Raw genomic sequence first — 17,937 nt, forward strand, 5'->3', positions numbered from 1 at the left:
AACAAAAAAAATCATGTGACAGCTACAGAGGTTAACCATTAGAAAAATAAAACAAAGCAAAATTAAAAAAAAAACTAAACAACCTCTTGAAAGCTTATTTCAGCTTTAGATTGTTTACTGTAGTAAACAGGAACCCTACAAACCCTTTTTCATGGGAGCAGTACTTATTCATGTGAGCAGTCAGACTGAAGCAGGGAGGTGTGGCTCAAGTGAGCAAGGATGCTCATGTGCAAAAGCGCTGGCAACCACAAACTGTGCTTTCCAAATATCCTACCTTTCGAAATACAAATGATTCTTCATTGTAAACAGGGTTCAGACCATTGTTCATCACCATGCGTGTTCGAAATTCTTTACGTATCGTGTCCGTGGGTAAACCATACATATCCACTTCTACATACGTACCGATTTTTTTGTCTGATAAGAACTGACCAGATATTACCTGCAACACAGTAACAGAGCAGTAAGGAAAAGCCATACAAAGTACAAAGCATTTTACAAATACTGGAAATGCTGGTATTCTTTTATCGACAGCAGTCTGAACGATGATTTATACAGAACAGATATATTTACTTCATCGTATGAAAATGGGGTATTTAGTGCTAAAATTGCACTTCTTTAGAAAAACTTTTATGGTAAGACCTTAAATATATCCTTAATTTGAAATGATTGTGCTCATTGCGCTACGGTATTAACAGTTTTCAAGTCACTCAGACCAATCAGTCGATGTCTCACAGATGTATTTGCTGTATTATTGAAAAACACCGAAGGAAACAACCAGATTGGGCACTGCTCTTCCACAGCTTTAAACTTTCTGTTCAGGAAGCTCTGTCATCTTTTATGTCTTGACGACAAAGAGGTGAAAGGAAGCTGTTGCTCTGCTTTCACTTAGGTAAAGGTTCTAAACTTATCACGTGTCAGTCCGACTTCATATTATGTGTCTAGGAAGTGTAGGATGCTTAAAAAGCAAACAAAACCACCCCCCCACAATACCTCTATATTGTTATGTAATGAAGATTTGTTGCAATTTTACTCCAAGGCAAGATTAATCTATCCACAGCAGGTGACTGCTCCAGGGAAACTTTTTATTACATGAAGATGACCTACTAATAAAAACACAGCTAATGTTTCTATTCTTATGATCAAGGAGGGAAGAAAAAACTGAAAGCTGATTTCGCAGACCTCAGCTTATTTCACTGTCATATTCTTTTCATGACCTAACATTCTTCCAGGGAAGATGGATAGCAAATCTGAAAAGTTACATGACTGAGGGGTACCATTACTGGCTTCAGTCCACTCAACTCCTTTATGACAGAACTTATACAGGATTTTAAACTAGTTTTAGTCACACAAGAAGAGCCTATGTCAAAATACATGACTTGAGAATAATCTCTAGTGATACTTAGATTTTTATGTTCTCATCAGATCCCACTTCCTTCCTGGAGGGATTGTACCGTCATTAACATTAAAGAAAAACAACATTAACAAAAATCTTTCTTTATTTTGGAGGTGCAAATTAAACTTAGTTAAACGTCTAAAATGCACAATGAACCCTTGGTGGGAGAGAGTTTGAAATTTCCATGCTGCATATAGAAAGTGATAACTGAAAGCTTAAGTTTTCTGCTAAGCTGCACATATAGTAATTGAGCAAAGAGGGTAGAGTGTCAGGTCACGAAACTGGCTTTACAGATGTCAGCCTCCTTCCAAAATGTGATACCTAACCATGCTTTACAGCTACAACACAAGTTTTACGGACTTTGTTACTCATAGATAACTCCAAAGTAAGGATAAGGATATCCACTGCATGAACCATTTTTCTGTACTTATTTTGAAAATATCCTGTCCATGTGTACCCGTATTCCTCCTTGCTCTATGGTGAAAAGTGACATTTATATTATTTCGTACTGTCCACAGAAATTAACTTTACTCATTTATTCATTTGTGTGGGCTGATGTAATTCAAAAAGAGTGTGAGGGGGCTTAAAATTCAGTGATAATGTTTATAACAAACCACTTCTAATTCTATCATGTTCCACTCAGACCATGTAAACAGAGATGTCTTAGCCAGCAATAAAAAAAAAAAGGAAACAATTTGATGAAATCCACACAATCCAAACACTTTTTCTGCAGATAGCCTGTTTATGCTGACATTTAAATGTGATTCTGGATGTGATAAGAGGACAGAAGTTTGTCTACTGCTGCTTTACCTGTACAGAACATGTTGCAGCAATTACACCATCTACAGGAGTTTCAGAGAAAGGGTCGAATGTTCGATCTGGTCGTCGCATGAAATCTGGTTTAAGTAGGTACCTTATTTGAAGAAAAAGAAGATTATTATTGTGTGGAAGCTAAAACTGTATTAAATACAAATAAAATGGATGTTCTAGCTTTAAACAATGAACTCTCCTACAGCACTAGTTCTAGCTGCAACTGTGAGGAATTAAAAGGAAGCACTACAGTTGTCTAGAATACAGATAAATGTTAATCTTAATTTTGAATTATCAGCTATTGAGAGGTGAAATCAGCCCTGGATTTCAAGATGAAAATAAATGCAATATAATCAAAGACATTTCAAAATAATGGAATAATACATTTTAAAAATACAGTGAGTTATCATATAGTAAGAAGCAGATGATCTCATTTGTTTTAATTCTTTAACACTTTGGAAAAATACAAAGGGCTTGCTTATTCGAATCTATTTTTTTAAATGAAGCAGTTTGATAGAATCAAGACTCATACAATAAATTTCAGCTTGAAGCTAACTTTTTCATCTTGGTTATAAAACCTTGGGGGAGACAGCTGATAATGTCAGTGCTGACAGATTGTTAATTATACGAGCATGAAAGGTACTACCATAATAACTTACAATACGTCCCTGAGGACTATACACTGGATCAACATATCAATGAAGACGATACGTGCTCTGAAGAACCAAAACCCAAGGATTCTGCCATCAAAATGAAACTGCAGTTGATCACTGAAAGGCTACACATGATAGGGGTTCTCTTCCACTGGCGTGTAACTGGACTCATCTTGCTAATTCTGCAGCCCTGACAGACAACAGCTGCTAGATAATTTTTTATCCACCCCAAGTCTCTCTAGTGAAACACCAGTACACAGTGTTAGAGAGGCCTAGGTAGAATTCAGATATAATTAAAAAATGCTGGAAAAATCCAAGTGGAAAGAATGTCAATGTTTTCTCCTAATTTTTCGTAACGTGGTTTGTTTAGGAAAGTAATATTCCTCATTTTCTTACATTATAAATTTGTGTGATTTCAGAATATTTTATTAATTTGAAGTAGGTTATGGGCAGAATGGAACTATCAGAAACATCCTTAGCCTCTGCTTCCAATATGCTGAGATAAAAAAAATGATGAAGCTAGAGGGACTCAACCTTGTTGCACCAGCATGAAAACTGCAAATCGGAGAAGAAAATCAGTACAGATAGAAGGAAATAGTGTTTTTTATTGTCACTGCCCTACGTGTTTTCTGTGACTGAAACAGCACCACATTTATAATGCACATCAAAATATTACCACTATATTACCATGCACTACCACTATATTACTGTAATACCAGAAGGCTGACATAAGAATCAAGGAAATTGGTTGACAATGTTTGCCTATCCTTCAGAGAATTCAGCGAGAGTAAATAGGTGCTCTTTCACTAGGCCTGTGAGTCAAACAAGAAAGGAACTGTACTCTGCCAGTATAAAAAGCTTTGCTTTTCTTCTATTTTTGTCATTCTGATTGAAATGACCAAAGACTGCATCTTTGTCAAACCCAAGAGCTCCTATCTGGAGAGTTCACAACTGAAATAAAGGCATGGAGTGGCAAAGCACTATGTTGCCCATTCTGCAGATGAGGAATTTTACCAAGCTTCATCTACTCAGATTTTCTTCCTGAATAAAATTTGCATTAGTAAAGGAGTTGTTTCTTCCCAGGATGAGTTTGCAGATTTTAATGTGTTTCTGGACTGTTATTTCCTATAATTCATCAAACTTCCCCTTTCTCTTGATGTTAATGATCAGCCCATCCTATAAAGATACAAACTTCACATTTGAGAAAATATCAACATCACTTGAGCATCCTTTTTCATGCGCAAGTCATGAGCCAGAACTTAGAGAGATGAAACAATTCAGTATTCTCTGTGAAATCTGCTCTCAACTAAAGTACAGAGATTTAAAAAATGTTCCCTGTGTATTAAGACTCAACCTGTCCGAGTAAATTTGGCAATTCCGTGAACTGTGCAATGAATCTCCATTCTGAGGCATATCTTCAAAGAAAGATTGAGATCAGAAGCTGAAGATGTAGTTAAATAACTGTGTATGGTTTTCATTATGATCTTCGTAATTTGCACACAAGCCTCTTCTATCTCATCTTTAAAAACTGGTCATAACTGAAAAGCATATTAATCAGAATATCTCCTTGCAGGGGATAGCTGTCCCTGAATTCTGCTAATTTCTGCTCTTCACCTAGCATCCCATTTTTTTCTTTTGTAACACATAATTAATAGTGACAAAATTTTATTAAAACCATAGTAAAGGATTCTGATACACAGTGACAAGTTTAAATCATATCACTCACCCGCATGATCCATTATATTCAAATTTTCCTTGATTCAACTGCATTGCTAAATCTGCCAAGAGAGAAAAAAAATTACTCTTTCCTTCTGAATAATGCAGATCATGAGCTTTTTAGAAAAGAAAATAAGACTGCCCAGAATAATCAGTTTAAATCAAAATTAAGTGCATATGAAACACACACATCTAAGAAATAAAAGGAAGCAACAGGAGAGCTTCAGATTTCTTCACAGTAGTAACAGCTTTATCAACCAAGCTGAAGTCTATGCTGTGCTTAGAAAATGGTCTCTCTCTGAAGTCAGACATACCCGGCAGGCAGGGAAGCGTCAGGCTGGGGTCGCGTTAAGTGCCGGGATGGGATTTCCATCATCTAACTTTTGGTGTCCGCAGTCTCCGTGCCTGCTAGTGATCTAGAATCACTTTGAATAACAGAGGGATTCAGGCACTTTTAACAGTGCAATTAATCTCATTCTAAGGCAGACATATAAAGCACACTAGACTAGACATCCTGGAAGTGCCTATTTCTCTAGAGTGACCACAGACAACTACCTCCAACAAAGCAGTCTGTATCCCGATGTCTTAAAGAAGGTGAGATGAATACTGCACGGTTTTGCTACAGACTTAATTGAATAAAATACCACAAAAAGAAACCTCAGAGATCACGGCAGCATTGTTTCATTTCAACATTTAAAGCATCTGAATTTTATTCAATGCATTATTGTGGCACTTGTACATAAACACAGAGAGCAAACACTTAATGACTCTCCTCCCCTCCAACCCTCTCCCAAACTTTATAAAAAATATAATATTTTCCTGCAGGTTTCCAATTACACTAGAATACAATATCCTTGTTCAGTGGTAACACAGGTATTCCTCTTGCCCACCAGACTCTGCCTTCAAAAGGGAACAAATACTTTTCTATGTGTTCTCCATGACACAAAATACAAGTTTCTCATCTGCTCATATCCATTATTATTCACTTTACTGGGCTGCCTTAACTTCTATTTCCTCAACTATTCAGCCTATCAGCACAGCTGGATCAAAGACTAATAAAAGAAAGTTGCTCGCTTCCAATTATACAATTAACACTGTTATTTTGGAATATAAGGGGGTTGACAATGACGTGCAGCGGACAGAGGCGGTGCTGGGAGAAGAGTGAAGCTTGCGTGTCTGCTCCAACCTCCAAATCATGTCCAGTGGACTGCTTTACAAGCAGTGTACCCCAGTACAGCTTTCTCTTGCTTCCTCAGCTAGCGAAATCAGCGCAAAGCTTTGCAGGACAGAACTCAGCGCATGAGCATTAGGAGCATCTGCAGCACCAAAGACACCATTTGGGGGGGGAGCAAGCACAAAAGCACTATCACAGCTAGAAAAAGAAAACGGTAAAACTGGTCTGTCACATATATGACTGAAGACATTCCAACACTGATTTCAAAAAAAACCAACAAACCAACAAAACCCCCTACCCTGTTAGCTATATTCACACCTTCACTGAACAGGAACAATACATCTCCTCTCAGTTTACCCCGTGGAGAGGCATTTACCCCATTTTCTGCTGCCAAACGCAACTCTTAACACTTCACAATAACTGGTCTAGAAATGCACTTGGCACACAGTCATTACTTTTTACCGTCTGAACCTGTAAACTCCTTCACCTTTACTTTGCAGACAGGCACCCAACTGTGCCAAAGCTGTGTTTTGTGAAAACAGTGATTTCCCTGTAATTAATATTTTTTATTAAGAAAACATTTATGTGACAAGCTGCAGTACTCATCTCTCCATGCAAAGGGACTGAATTTTCCTTCTCTGCATGGCTTTTGTATCGCTCCTTCTCTTACGCTTCTGTAATTCCACCCCACTGTATTATTTAGCCATATGTCTGTTTCCTCAAAAAATGCCAAAAGCAAATCCATGGCATCTGTTTGAGAGATACTGCCCAAGCCATTCTTCAGGACTGAGGTTCACTGGTTGTTGCTGCCTACCTGGGGTCTGATAGTTCAGTGAGACCATCTGGCAGCCAGCGTTCCAGAAAATTTGAGGCATGTAATTACTGGAATCCACTCGGCCTCCCTTTGGGTATATCCGACTCATTTGTCGTTTATTATAACTGCATAATTCATCAAGGAAAATGAAATAAAAACATCATAGAAATACATTGCCATATCCTGGTATCTTCAATATTTCTTATATTAACCTCACTATTTCTCATCCTGTGAGCTACTTTCCCTTTCTCTGTATAGATGTGGATCGCTGTAAATACAGAAAGGTACACTTATTTATTCGTAGCTTTAGTAGAGAAGTGGTATGAAGAGGTGAAAGGATACTTCACAAACTCAATGGCATGGGTCTTCAAATACCCTAGTCCGACTGATTCATTGAAAGAAGACATATTATGATGAATATTACGTTCTAGAAAGAAAAGACAAGACGCTTTAAAACACTTCTGTAATGACAAAATTCAAAATCATACACTATACGTAATAGTAGGATACAGCAAATTCTGGTCTGTTTCCCCATTACCTGTCACTCAGAATCAAATTACACTGAAGAGAAATTTCGTATTTCTGACTTTTTTTCTTTCACTTCCTGGGAAATCAACCAAACTTTCATCTTTTGTTTAGGACAGTATTGTTATTCAGAGCCTGTGCTGTGTGGCTAGATAAGGCAAAACAACATGATAAATGGCCTAGTGTGCAGTACGAAAGCATCAGCCAACTGCTGACCACTGTGACAACCACGCTCACCTTACTCTACAGAAAAGACGAACTAAAAAAAGCAGTTTAGTTGGAAAGGCCTGTAGAATATAATCAACCTCAAGAGCTTCATATTCTCCCAGTAATTTAGTGACTCCATGTGGATGACCAATGGAATAACATGCTAACTTTACATTCAAGGAAACAGGTCAAAAAGTATACCGAAGACAGTCATTAAAGTCTTATGCCATTTCTAAACTCGGGAAATGTAGAGATTAAAAAAACTACCTAGAATAAGCAGACAAATACTTTTATTTCATTCAACCTTTTATGTTACCTTCTGCTACATCGAAACCTTGAAATTTTACAGGTTGAGCATAGTTGACCATTGTTGATAAATATGGATGTATATTGGTTGTGGCACCTACATATTTGTAAGATGCCATCCATGCTTGTTCATCTTCAACAGTTACTAAACCCTGAAAACATATTAAAAAGAATAATCACTATTTGTGTGTGTAAACACTATTGTTGGAATTTTCAAATGTGATACAAATGTTATACCCAAATCTGCAGAATGTTAAAGAAAGGGCAAATTAATACAAGAAAAGTGGAAATTTAATATCACAAATGACGATTTATTTTCTTACTGAAATACGCATCAAACACTCTCAATGTTACAGGATGCATGCAAGAGGACTGATGGTAGAAAAGCTCCTAGGTAGTGGGTAAATATTACATGATGTTAGTAGGATAACTTTGGGATAAAAGATAAATATTACAACAGGCTGAACAACGGTGGGAGATAATGACCTATCATTGTGAAATAAATTCCTAAGAATTGTGATTTAATATACATTTTCTGATAGCAACTGTGGTGGGCTAATTAATGCATACTTAGTACTGAGTAGAACTTTCTCAACATCAAGACATAAATAGGGTCAATTGCTAATCTTTACTAACAAAAGCAGACCGAAATATAGGGATTACAGCCTTCACTGGACAAAGAGATGTCACAAGACCAACAAGAGATACAGTACCAACCTCATATTCCTAGCCACTTAAACTGATAAAAATCTGAATCCATCATGCACACAACAATGCGCTATACTTAGAACTTCAACTACTTCTACAAGTATCTCATCTGCTAGAAACCCACGGTAGCAAGCGCTTCTCCTGAGGATCTACCTGTTCCACTTTTTCCTTTCCCTAAACCAGTTTGAAACACATTCTTTACACTGAAAGAAAGGAAAGAAAAAGATCTCTGTCAATCGAAGCAGACTCCGCAAGTCTTACTGTTCATGGAATTTTTCTCACAAACATTTTTGCTTGTTCTCCTACCAGTGAACCAGCTACCAAAAAATCTAACCTACTCTAGGACCAAATAATCTAACCTACTCTAGGCTGACAGTGAAATTCTGCAAGGACATACTAAGTATAGCCAAAAATTCTTACAGTACAGCTTTTTATTTCAGAATGCAACTCACATTTGCCAGAAAGTTCTCCTTTGTTACTGTATCAGGAAACAGTCACTAACGGGAAGCACCGCAAAGCCCTTTCTCATGGAAGTAGAATACAGTTCACCTGCACTACTGAACCTGCACTACCTGCAACTCGATTTACTCAGGAGATGGGAGAGTAAAGGAAATGTGAAACTACTTGTCAGGATTATGAGCGTGTACCTCTACCTGCCATAATGCAGACACGCCTCAGAGAATGAATACCATGTGAAGTGAAGCAATTTATGCCTTGATGGTCCACAAGGAATGCAATTTTCTGACTGCACAGAATAGCAGCATTATCATAATGAGTCCAGGTACACATTGTTTTACGTGCATTTTAGACCAAATTAAACTTCCAGTGGCCCATGAAATCAAACTGATACCATATTTTAATGCTGACCACCAGCGCTCAATCCAACTGTTTTTCAAGAATCCACATATTAAGGGTTCACAGGTCTGTTTCCTAAATATGCCACATGGTACAATCTTGTATTAGTAGAATACGGGCATTTTTTTGTTACTAAGTCAATATTTGTTATTAGAGTTTAGATCAAATTCGGGCCAAATTTCTTCAAAGGAACGAGTCCTTTTCAGCGTCTTCATTTTTGGAAGGCAGGAAGAACTGATCATGCACCTTCTAGAAACCAGGCTCCCTCAATACTGCCTCCTGCTGACTGCTCACAATTGCTAACCATAATTTACTATCCTGACCCATAAATATCTAAGTAATGAATTACAGTGAAAATGAAGTCAAAGGGGATTATGCATGCCTTAGTGCCAAGGCAATAGTACCATGCAGACTACAGCTGTATGACTGACACACTAGCTCTACGACAATGTTCTAAGACAATCTACTGGTCCTTGATTTTAGCTTATTTACTTGCAGACCCATAAATTTTAGAGTAAAGGAGCTATACTCTTTGCAGTGTTCACAATCTTTGAAACTATGAATTAGAAAGGGGTAAGGATGAAACGTTTCTTAAAGCCTACAGAAACAAAAGAATAGTTACAACAGCACACGACCCTTTTAGGGGCTAGAGAAAACAATGGGGGAAAGTAGATCTCTCTATTATTTATACCTCCCCACCCCTCAAGAAAAGAAGCAGAACCCACTTAGAAAACAACATAGACTGAAACAAAGTCTGGTTAGGAACAGGAGCAGCTTTAATGAGAGAAGAGGAGGAGAAGGTGGAAGGAGGTGGGAAGAGTCTTACAGAAGGGATTCCTGGGAGAAGATAAATGCAGAAGTCCCAAGGGAAAGCAAAAGGAAGAAAAAGACAGAGGAAAAAGTGCAGTCAGGGTAAGGGAAGAGTAAAAAAAAAAGAAGCAGGGGTGATACATCTCAACACTATTCAAAGAACTACTGGTTCCCAGTGCATGACATTTGAGACTGAGAACAGACTCTTCTAAGCAGGCAAAAGTCATGCACTCCTGTCTGTCCCCAGGTTTTCTGACAGCCCTAATCCCAGTATAAAAGTGCAGCAGAAGAAACCCTAGAGGACGAAAGGAGGTAGAATCACTTTCAAAAATACTCTGTAGGTGCAGTGAAACTGGGCATAAATTGTTAAACAATCAAGAATGCATGGTAAGTAATATGTATGTTATATATAAAGCAATAAAACAAACTACATAACATCCTGTGTGTCACCTTTTTATTGTTTTCTTGCTCAGAATCTTCAACAGCCTAAGGGAAAAAAATATATATACATTACCCAAAGAAAAAGCAATAGGAAACACGCACAGAAAGGAAAAAAAAATCCTCAAGAAGTTATACATTTAGCAGAAAGTATACCCTTTTCCACCTTCCTGTGAGGCTCATCTGTCCCACACACTTGCAAAAATTTGCATTTTCTCTCAAATTTGGGCATACAAGATATGAAATTCAACATCTGGCTAGCAATGGGAATAGGAGAGAGGAGGATGCCAGACAGTTAAGCTCAAGCCAGTGCTGTCTAATGATGCTGGGGACAGGAAGTTTCCGAGAAGAAGGAAAGAATGACACACTCAGACAACAGAAAAGATCATCTGACCTGGATACGCAAACTGCCCAGGTTCTGAAACCTCAAGGGTTAAGACTGCTGTAAACTCTGCTTTAAATGTCCACATTTGGAAAAGGCCTATCTCAAGATGTTATTTGTCATGGGACAGTCTGCTGTCTGTCTTCAATTACAAGCTGCCACTACTGAGAATCTTCAACAGATACATGTTGATTTGGTGCTGAATGTACATTCCCAAAGAATAAAGATGGAGTGACTGATCAGCAAATAAGCAGAAGTTACCCAAGGGCATATGCTAAGGATGAGCAGAGTGACTAAGCTGAAAAAAAACACCAAAACAAAATTTAAAAAAAAAAAAAAAAAAAATCTCAAACCACTCAGGTAGTTAAGGACCAGCTGATTTATTAAGTGGAACTACCCCTAGAGCAAAGAAGTTAAATGATACTTCAATGGGAGGATTCATAAAAGTCCTGAAGAAGCAAAGATTTTGACTTAAAGAGATACCGAGAAGGCAGGTCTGATGTGATACTGCTAGAGACACACTGCCAAGGGCAATCTGTGATGTGAAAGATTTTCCACACCTATACTTCTACCTGGAGTAAGATCCAAAGGCAGCCAGGCAGGAGAGAAGCTGGCCAAAATACTTGAATGACAGTGAAGCATGATCTGATAAGGTGGTACCTCAGCACTCACATGTGTTTTTTTTTTCTGTAGCAAGCAGCAATAATGCTTTCAGTGCCAGAGCAGGCTTAGTTTTGGATTCCAGTATTCCATATCTAATTATTGTCAAGTAATACTCAAGTTACTGAGCTCAGACTGATAAACTGTACTAAATCAGGTATGAGGGACTCTCACCTGACTCCTAAAGGACTCCTAAAGGGGACTCTTCCCCTGCCTGCCAGCTGGCTCTCTGGTACAGCCCTGCTGCCACCCCAGCCCACTGGGGAATGATCATCTTATTTTGCCTTCACTGCTGTAGGCAGAAGGGAGAATCTACCCTCAGAGTTAACAACCAAAAACAAGCCAGGGAATCCCTGTAACGAAGACACGGGATGAAGCCTTGCAAAAAACCCACAGTTGAGCAAGGAAGCTGGTATTCCACCTGGTATTAGGGCTCTGCAACTGAGATGCAAAGTAAAACATCAGAGGAGGAACAGGAAACTGCTTGCTGCCTTTAATTAGTATTTTTGATTAAATCCTCCACTTGTATACTGTTTCCCTACACACCGATTCTGTTTCCTCAATGAGTATTCTACCTGAACATGCAGAAAGTATTTTTGGCTATAAAATTTTGTCTTCTCATGAACTTAAAGGTTAGGAAGTCTTGTGAAGATCTCAGGTTTGACTCTTCTAACAACATGTGCTGTGAAGTTTCCACAAAATAGTGTCTTTTACATCCATCTGCAGAAAGCTTCCAAATAAATATATATAAGAAGCAATCCCACCTTTTTGACACTGATGGCAACAGCTTCTTTTTGACTGTAATCATCTACAGTAAGGTCACTTCCAAATTTGTACTCTGGATGAGCTTCTTCTTCCTGGTCAGCTGCACAGAGAAGAAAAAGGATAAGTGCAAAAAACACAGCAACTGCTGGTTTTGTGTGAGACATGAAACAAATGACAGTTGAATACAAAGGTTTGGTTTTGGTATTTTTTTAAAACAGTAATAAAATCCAGGGTATTAGATTTCCAAGCATTAGTAGTGAATTACAGCTAAGGACCTGAGATTCTTACAGCTTTGACATGGTTGGCAAGAGAAATTTTATTTATTGTATTTTTGAAGGAATTGGTAATTTGCTTAGCAAAAGTGTAAAAAAAAAAACCAACCAACAATAGGCTTGGGGAAATAACAAGAAATGAAGACAGAGTTCTTTAAATAATGTAAAAAAAAAAAAAAAAAAAAAGAGTTGCTGGCATCCAGGACTTCTCATCTGCATTGTTACGAAGTCTCCTTATGTGCCCCTATTATAGGGAATCATTTTAATTTGCTTTTAAGGTGATTTTCCATTAGAACCTAGTGTATGCAAAGAAACTAAAAAGGCCTCTTATAAACACAAAACCATTAATCACATTATTCATATGGTTTTAAACAATAATTTTAGAAAATACTTATTTGAGCCTCTTGGTAGTCTAGCACATAATTAGTAACACAGCACAATAAGAGGGCTATTAGACATAAGCATTTCAATGGAAATCAGCCTGCAAAACAACAGAATCTCCTCTGTGCTCCCTGATCACCTGAAGAAACATACTGAGAGGCCTTTCCAAAAAAATTGTTGTACTTCAGTCTCTTTTAGCATTGCAAGGACAGATACCAGGATTTGGATCACAAATAATATTTTTTTCACAAGGGTCTCTACTAACTGCAACAGCAGTGGCTTTGTGCTTGTGGAAAAAAAAAAAAATAAAAATTAATCAAGGAACAATTGAGGAGAGAACCAACGGGTAGGCTAACCTGGGACATTCAGTGTGACATGGGTCACAGGCCAGCACCTTGGTTCAGACATTTGCAGGTAATGCATAATTTACCTCTTCTGAAGGTGGACTTTTAAAACAGACAAGGTGAATCACACCCTAGATATGTCTATTTATCTCTCTTAGGCATAAGCACATTCCACATCACTGGTTCAAATCTAGATGTTTACACTGAAGATATGTTAGGTTTGGCAAGGAAACTTTATCTCTATCCCTCATTTTATCCTTATAAAGTAGAATGCAACAATCCAATCTGACGTTGACACAAGTATTAAAAATAGTGACACAATCTGTTTTCAAAGCAAAGATCACAGCTTCCCAGTCTCTCACACAGGCACACATACACACAGTGAAAATCTGACTTAGCTGCTGCTCCAGTAGGACTTCTGAACAGTAAGTGGAAGTTAAAATTACCACTAGTACCACCAACAGAGCTCACGTGCCTACCACAGCCTGCCACAGAGCCAGGAGCAGCTGTGGTACATATCTGAAATGAGATTGCAAGGCTGGAGGTGTGCAGTCGTGGTCCTGCACTGAACCCCGGCTGACTGCTGCTGCCACAGACCGTGGGCATGTAGCTCATGTGCATACTAGCTGCTCGTGCCGGCCTACTGATTTACCACAGGCAGTGTTTGAGAGCCCTTCTCTAGGAAATCCTCACCACTTTCTATTTCTTCTTCATTATCATCCTCTAGGATATTTACAGGAGCAGCAGTTTCCCCAGCCTCCATCATCTTTTTCAGAGCATCAAGCTGTTCTGTTAATAAGAAAAGTAAAAATAAATCAGTCATGACATGAACAGTTTGTACCACAAAGGAATACATAAGAACAATCATAAATGATTCCTTGATCCTGAGAGCTACTTTTATTTAATGGGTTCTCTAAGATTAAGTTTTCAGTTAGCAATAAAATTTTACAGAGTAAGGGTGTCATTAGACATATAGTGTTGTTAGATCTGAAAAGCAGTCAGTAAGGGCTATATCCAAATCTCAGTGAAGTTAAGAAAAATATTTCCATAGACTTCAAAGGTCTTTGGAGCAAGCATATTACTTCTTCAGAAAGTAAACAGACAGCTATCTCTTTGGTGTTTGATCTATGCAAATAGAGGCAAAGTGCTTGGATTTTCTCTTGTGTTCCCGTATGCATTTCAGTTAGAAATAGTATGAACACAATCGTGTAAGACTGAAGTCAGTGGAAGGTCTGCAAGCTCATCTTTGGATGGAGAAGGACCAGGGTTTATCACTACAGCCATACTGGAAACTAATACAGAAACATTATTATTACTGAAAGAAGATAAATATCAGAACTCACGACAACAGCAAGAAGAGCAATTTGAAATTCCATTTCATTTTATGCTTATACTGGAAAAACACAGCAATGCAAACATACCAGTGTAGGCACAATTTACAAGAGGTTCTATCTTTGTTGTGTTTTAGCTCAACCAGCAAACTGATGCAAGTCCCAGGATTACATTTCTAGGTCTATCTATGCCTGTGCTACATGCTGACATCAAGGCCTAGACTCTGGCAACTCATATCAAATACAAAGGCAAACGAAGTGTCATTTACGTAGAAGTCATATTCTTCCAACCCTAATGCACAAGCAATTATTAACAAAAAACTTTAGTAACAAAGTCTATTCATATCAATCTGGACTTTTGTTTAATTTAATACTTGACAAGCTTTACTTACTTTTTTCTACTTCAGGTTTCAGTCTTTTGTTTTTTATGAGAATCTTTCTTCTGAGGTCATTAGGAGAAGGTAAGGCTTTACCTGGATCAAGCTGTAAAATAATTTAAAGAAAAGGCTTAATAACAGATATTTGGCCTCTTTGTACCCCTGTTTGCTACTCTGACTTTAGGACAGCAATGGTAAGGGGCAGTGAACAACCCTGGGAAGTAGTGTGACTGCAATTATATCATCTCCTCTTCTTCCCTCTCCCATGGGAAAGCTGTGCTCAAGAAAATGTCGCTGGCTGAAGCCAGCACACTGGTCTCCAGCCTATGCTACCCTCAGCTGCACTGCTCAAAATATCTCCCCCTTGCTCCTGCCTAGCAGTGGGCATGGATGTGATCTCCAACTCTTCAGCAGAGGACATCCTACTTCCCCTCGCTCCTTGTGGTTCACACACAGCCCAAGTCACAACATAGCCCAGTACCATTTGATCTCTAAATAAGTCACATTTTATGGTCCCTTCAAGCTGTAATAATGCAAGTGAGGCAGCCCACACATACTTACAGAGTAGAAATAAGCTGGCACTGGTGAATGGAAAACTACCCAGTCCTTAGCTAGGCAGTCAGGACTATTTTTGCCAGTAGGGCTATAGGGTCACATCTTCAGTATTTGTGAAAGGCAAATGGCAAGTTTCACATACACAAGGAAATATTACTAAAAGGTTTGTTCCAGTTTGGGGAAGGAAAAAAAAAAATATTATTGAGAAAAGAGAAAAAGCACAAAATCCCCTAATTTAAGCTCCATCACACATGGTAATTATCACCCTCTCCACCTCAGGCTTGCTAAGAATATTATGCAGGGGGTTGCTGGTATAATGGACTGTGGTTTCTAGTGAACCATAAATGATGCAGGAGTAGAAGGTATTTCCAGGACTAGTAATTCTTAAAAGAAATATTCAGATATTCTTATTCTTAAATCCAACTCTGAGCTACACAGAAGCAGCATCTGAGATGAAAAACCAAAAGAAGAAAGCACCACAACTTGAAATTAAATAAAAGCAGCAAAGGTGACACATAACAACCCAGCAAAAAACCCCAAATCAACCCAGCCCAACCAGAATGGGTGCAAACCTCCTCGTAGGAGGGTAACGATTATCCACAACCACCGGGCTAGCTCAGTCATGGGAGTTTCAGCATGTTGAAAACAGTTGTTCCTCAGAGCACTTGGGTTGTAATTCCACTAGATGTCAGTGCCGCAGAGCTCATTTATCCTCCAGCTTCCAGGGTGCCAGCCTGCATCCCCAAGCAAGGGCATAGTTGGATGTCCATTTGGACAAATATTTGCTTTTACTTAAAACCAAATCTGCTTCCACCAGTGCCATACTTCGCTAGTCTGCTCTCCTCAGTCAACTAGTCAAGGTACCAGAAGCCAAGTACTCGTAAAATACACGTTTCCAACTCTTCCTGCCACCTCTGCAACGTTTGCTCTGTGAGCAGCTGGGGACTGAATTCACCCGTGAGGAGGAACGGACACAGAATGAAGAAGGCTCAGTAGTGCTGCAGAGGCTAAATACTGGGCCCTGAGGTAGCAGCATGGCAGCCTTTGGCCAGCTCTATTTTAGGCTTCCCTGAAAGCTGCTGTGGAAGCTGGCGTTTGTGAGGGAAGTGGCAAGGTGCTACACACACTACAGGGGAACGCTACAGATTTAGTTCCCTAGGACGCGCTTTTAACAACCTGCTGTTCACCGAGCTTTGTGCGTTGCTGTCCCTGCAACGTGCAAGGAAAGGCAAGAAAAGCAGAGCTCTGGAGATGCTAATGCCAGGAGCCCCCTTTGCCAGGGCCACGTGGATGGATGCTGAAAGGATAAAGCGGAGTCCTCTTCGCCGTGGTCCCCCACAGCACTGAAGGGCATCTGCAGGTTTTGGGCGGCTGCTAGGCAGACAGCGAGCACGTTGCTCAGGAGAGCAAGGAAGGCCCCGCAGAAGTAGCTGCAAGCACTGCATAACAAGCTATTAAAGTCTCAAATATTGTGCTTGTGAAAGAGTATCTGTTATTATCTCCTGCCATGCAGGAGAGTGAAGTGCGTGCAGATTACAGTGCACTTGATCGTCCAAATGAGACTGCAGGGAACTCTCTGTGCTTAATTTAATTCTTAATGCAGCAGTGGGGGCCAACTAGACTGCAGGACCTGGAGCATGAAGCAATCAAAGTGCGGCTGAAAGAAGAGATTTCCTCAGCTGAGACCATGCAATTTATAATTAATTGGTTTTCAACAGCAACCGGCAATTTCAGAATTACGTATGACCTGCAAATACAATGTATGTGGTGTATTTTATGTAGGTACTGCTATTACAGCACACATTAAGGGGATGGATTTCCCCAGGCTGCTCGCCAGAGCCCTGTACAGAAGAGATTAAACAAATCAGATAAGGACAAATTCGTACCAAAAAGCAAAGATACCCAAAATCACTAGTCACTTCTGAAAGCACAGGACCTGCAGTGAACATCACTATAGGTGATATGATCCCAGTTTATCATCTCTTTTAAATACAGCCAATATATAAAAAAAAAAAAAAGACTGGCAGAATATAACATACTGGATGTGTTTCTAGAGGCTGCTTCAACAGGAGATCTCCAAAAAGATCTTCACAGTATTTTGACATCTTGTACTGTTGATATTTGCTGGAAAAGATTACGTTGGTTCATTTTTAAATATAAAACAATAAATCACTATTACTCAGCAAAACAGAATAATACTAAGTAATGTAGACTTCCCAAATTATATACTGCCCACTTTCTCTCAACTGAGAAGTATTACTTTACTGTAATTATACTGTCAATAAAAGTCTATTATCTGACATAGATGAATTTAATAAGACTAAAAAAGTAGATTAACTGATTCCCACACAGCTAATGGAACATCCAAATATATTTCACAGCTTTACCATAGATAAAAATATTGCCATTATTAAGCTAGATAAAGATTGACTAGTATATTAAAGCACAGTCTCCTCCAAGT

The 17,937-nt window shown here is 38.8% G+C and overlaps 1 protein-coding gene across 7 annotated transcripts in view; it reads right to left on the minus strand.

Moving 5' to 3' along the window:
• The window catches only part of PLCB4 (phospholipase C beta 4), a 214,192-nt gene that overhangs the window by 43,296 nt on the left and 152,959 nt on the right, over positions 1-17,937 (minus strand). For 5 of the 7 annotated variants that reach the window (XM_042789626.1, XM_042789628.1, XM_042789623.1 and 2 more), the window contains exons 15-25: positions 17,516-17,600; positions 14,937-15,027; positions 13,907-14,002; positions 12,216-12,316; positions 10,422-10,457; positions 7,609-7,750; positions 6,903-6,987; positions 6,561-6,685; positions 4,583-4,634; positions 2,204-2,306; positions 275-439 (exon numbers count right to left, since the gene is read on the minus strand). In XM_042789626.1, the coding sequence (XP_042645560.1) occupies positions 275-439; positions 2,204-2,306; positions 4,583-4,634; positions 6,561-6,685; positions 6,903-6,987; positions 7,609-7,750; positions 10,422-10,457; positions 12,216-12,316; positions 13,907-14,002; positions 14,937-15,027; positions 17,516-17,600 (1,081 nt within the window). The remainder of the gene's footprint in view (positions 1-274; positions 440-2,203; positions 2,307-4,582; positions 4,635-6,560; positions 6,686-6,902; positions 6,988-7,608; positions 7,751-10,421; positions 10,458-12,215; positions 12,317-13,906; positions 14,003-14,936; positions 15,028-17,515; positions 17,601-17,937) is intronic. The other 2 variants (XM_042789629.1, XM_042789627.1) reach the window with 1 other exon arrangement.

This window comes from Tyto alba, unplaced genomic scaffold (assembly GCF_018691265.1).
Source record: "Tyto alba isolate M040663 unplaced genomic scaffold, T.alba_DEE_v4.0 Super-Scaffold_16, whole genome shotgun sequence".
Taxonomy (NCBI): domain Eukaryota; kingdom Metazoa; phylum Chordata; class Aves; order Strigiformes; family Tytonidae; genus Tyto; species Tyto alba.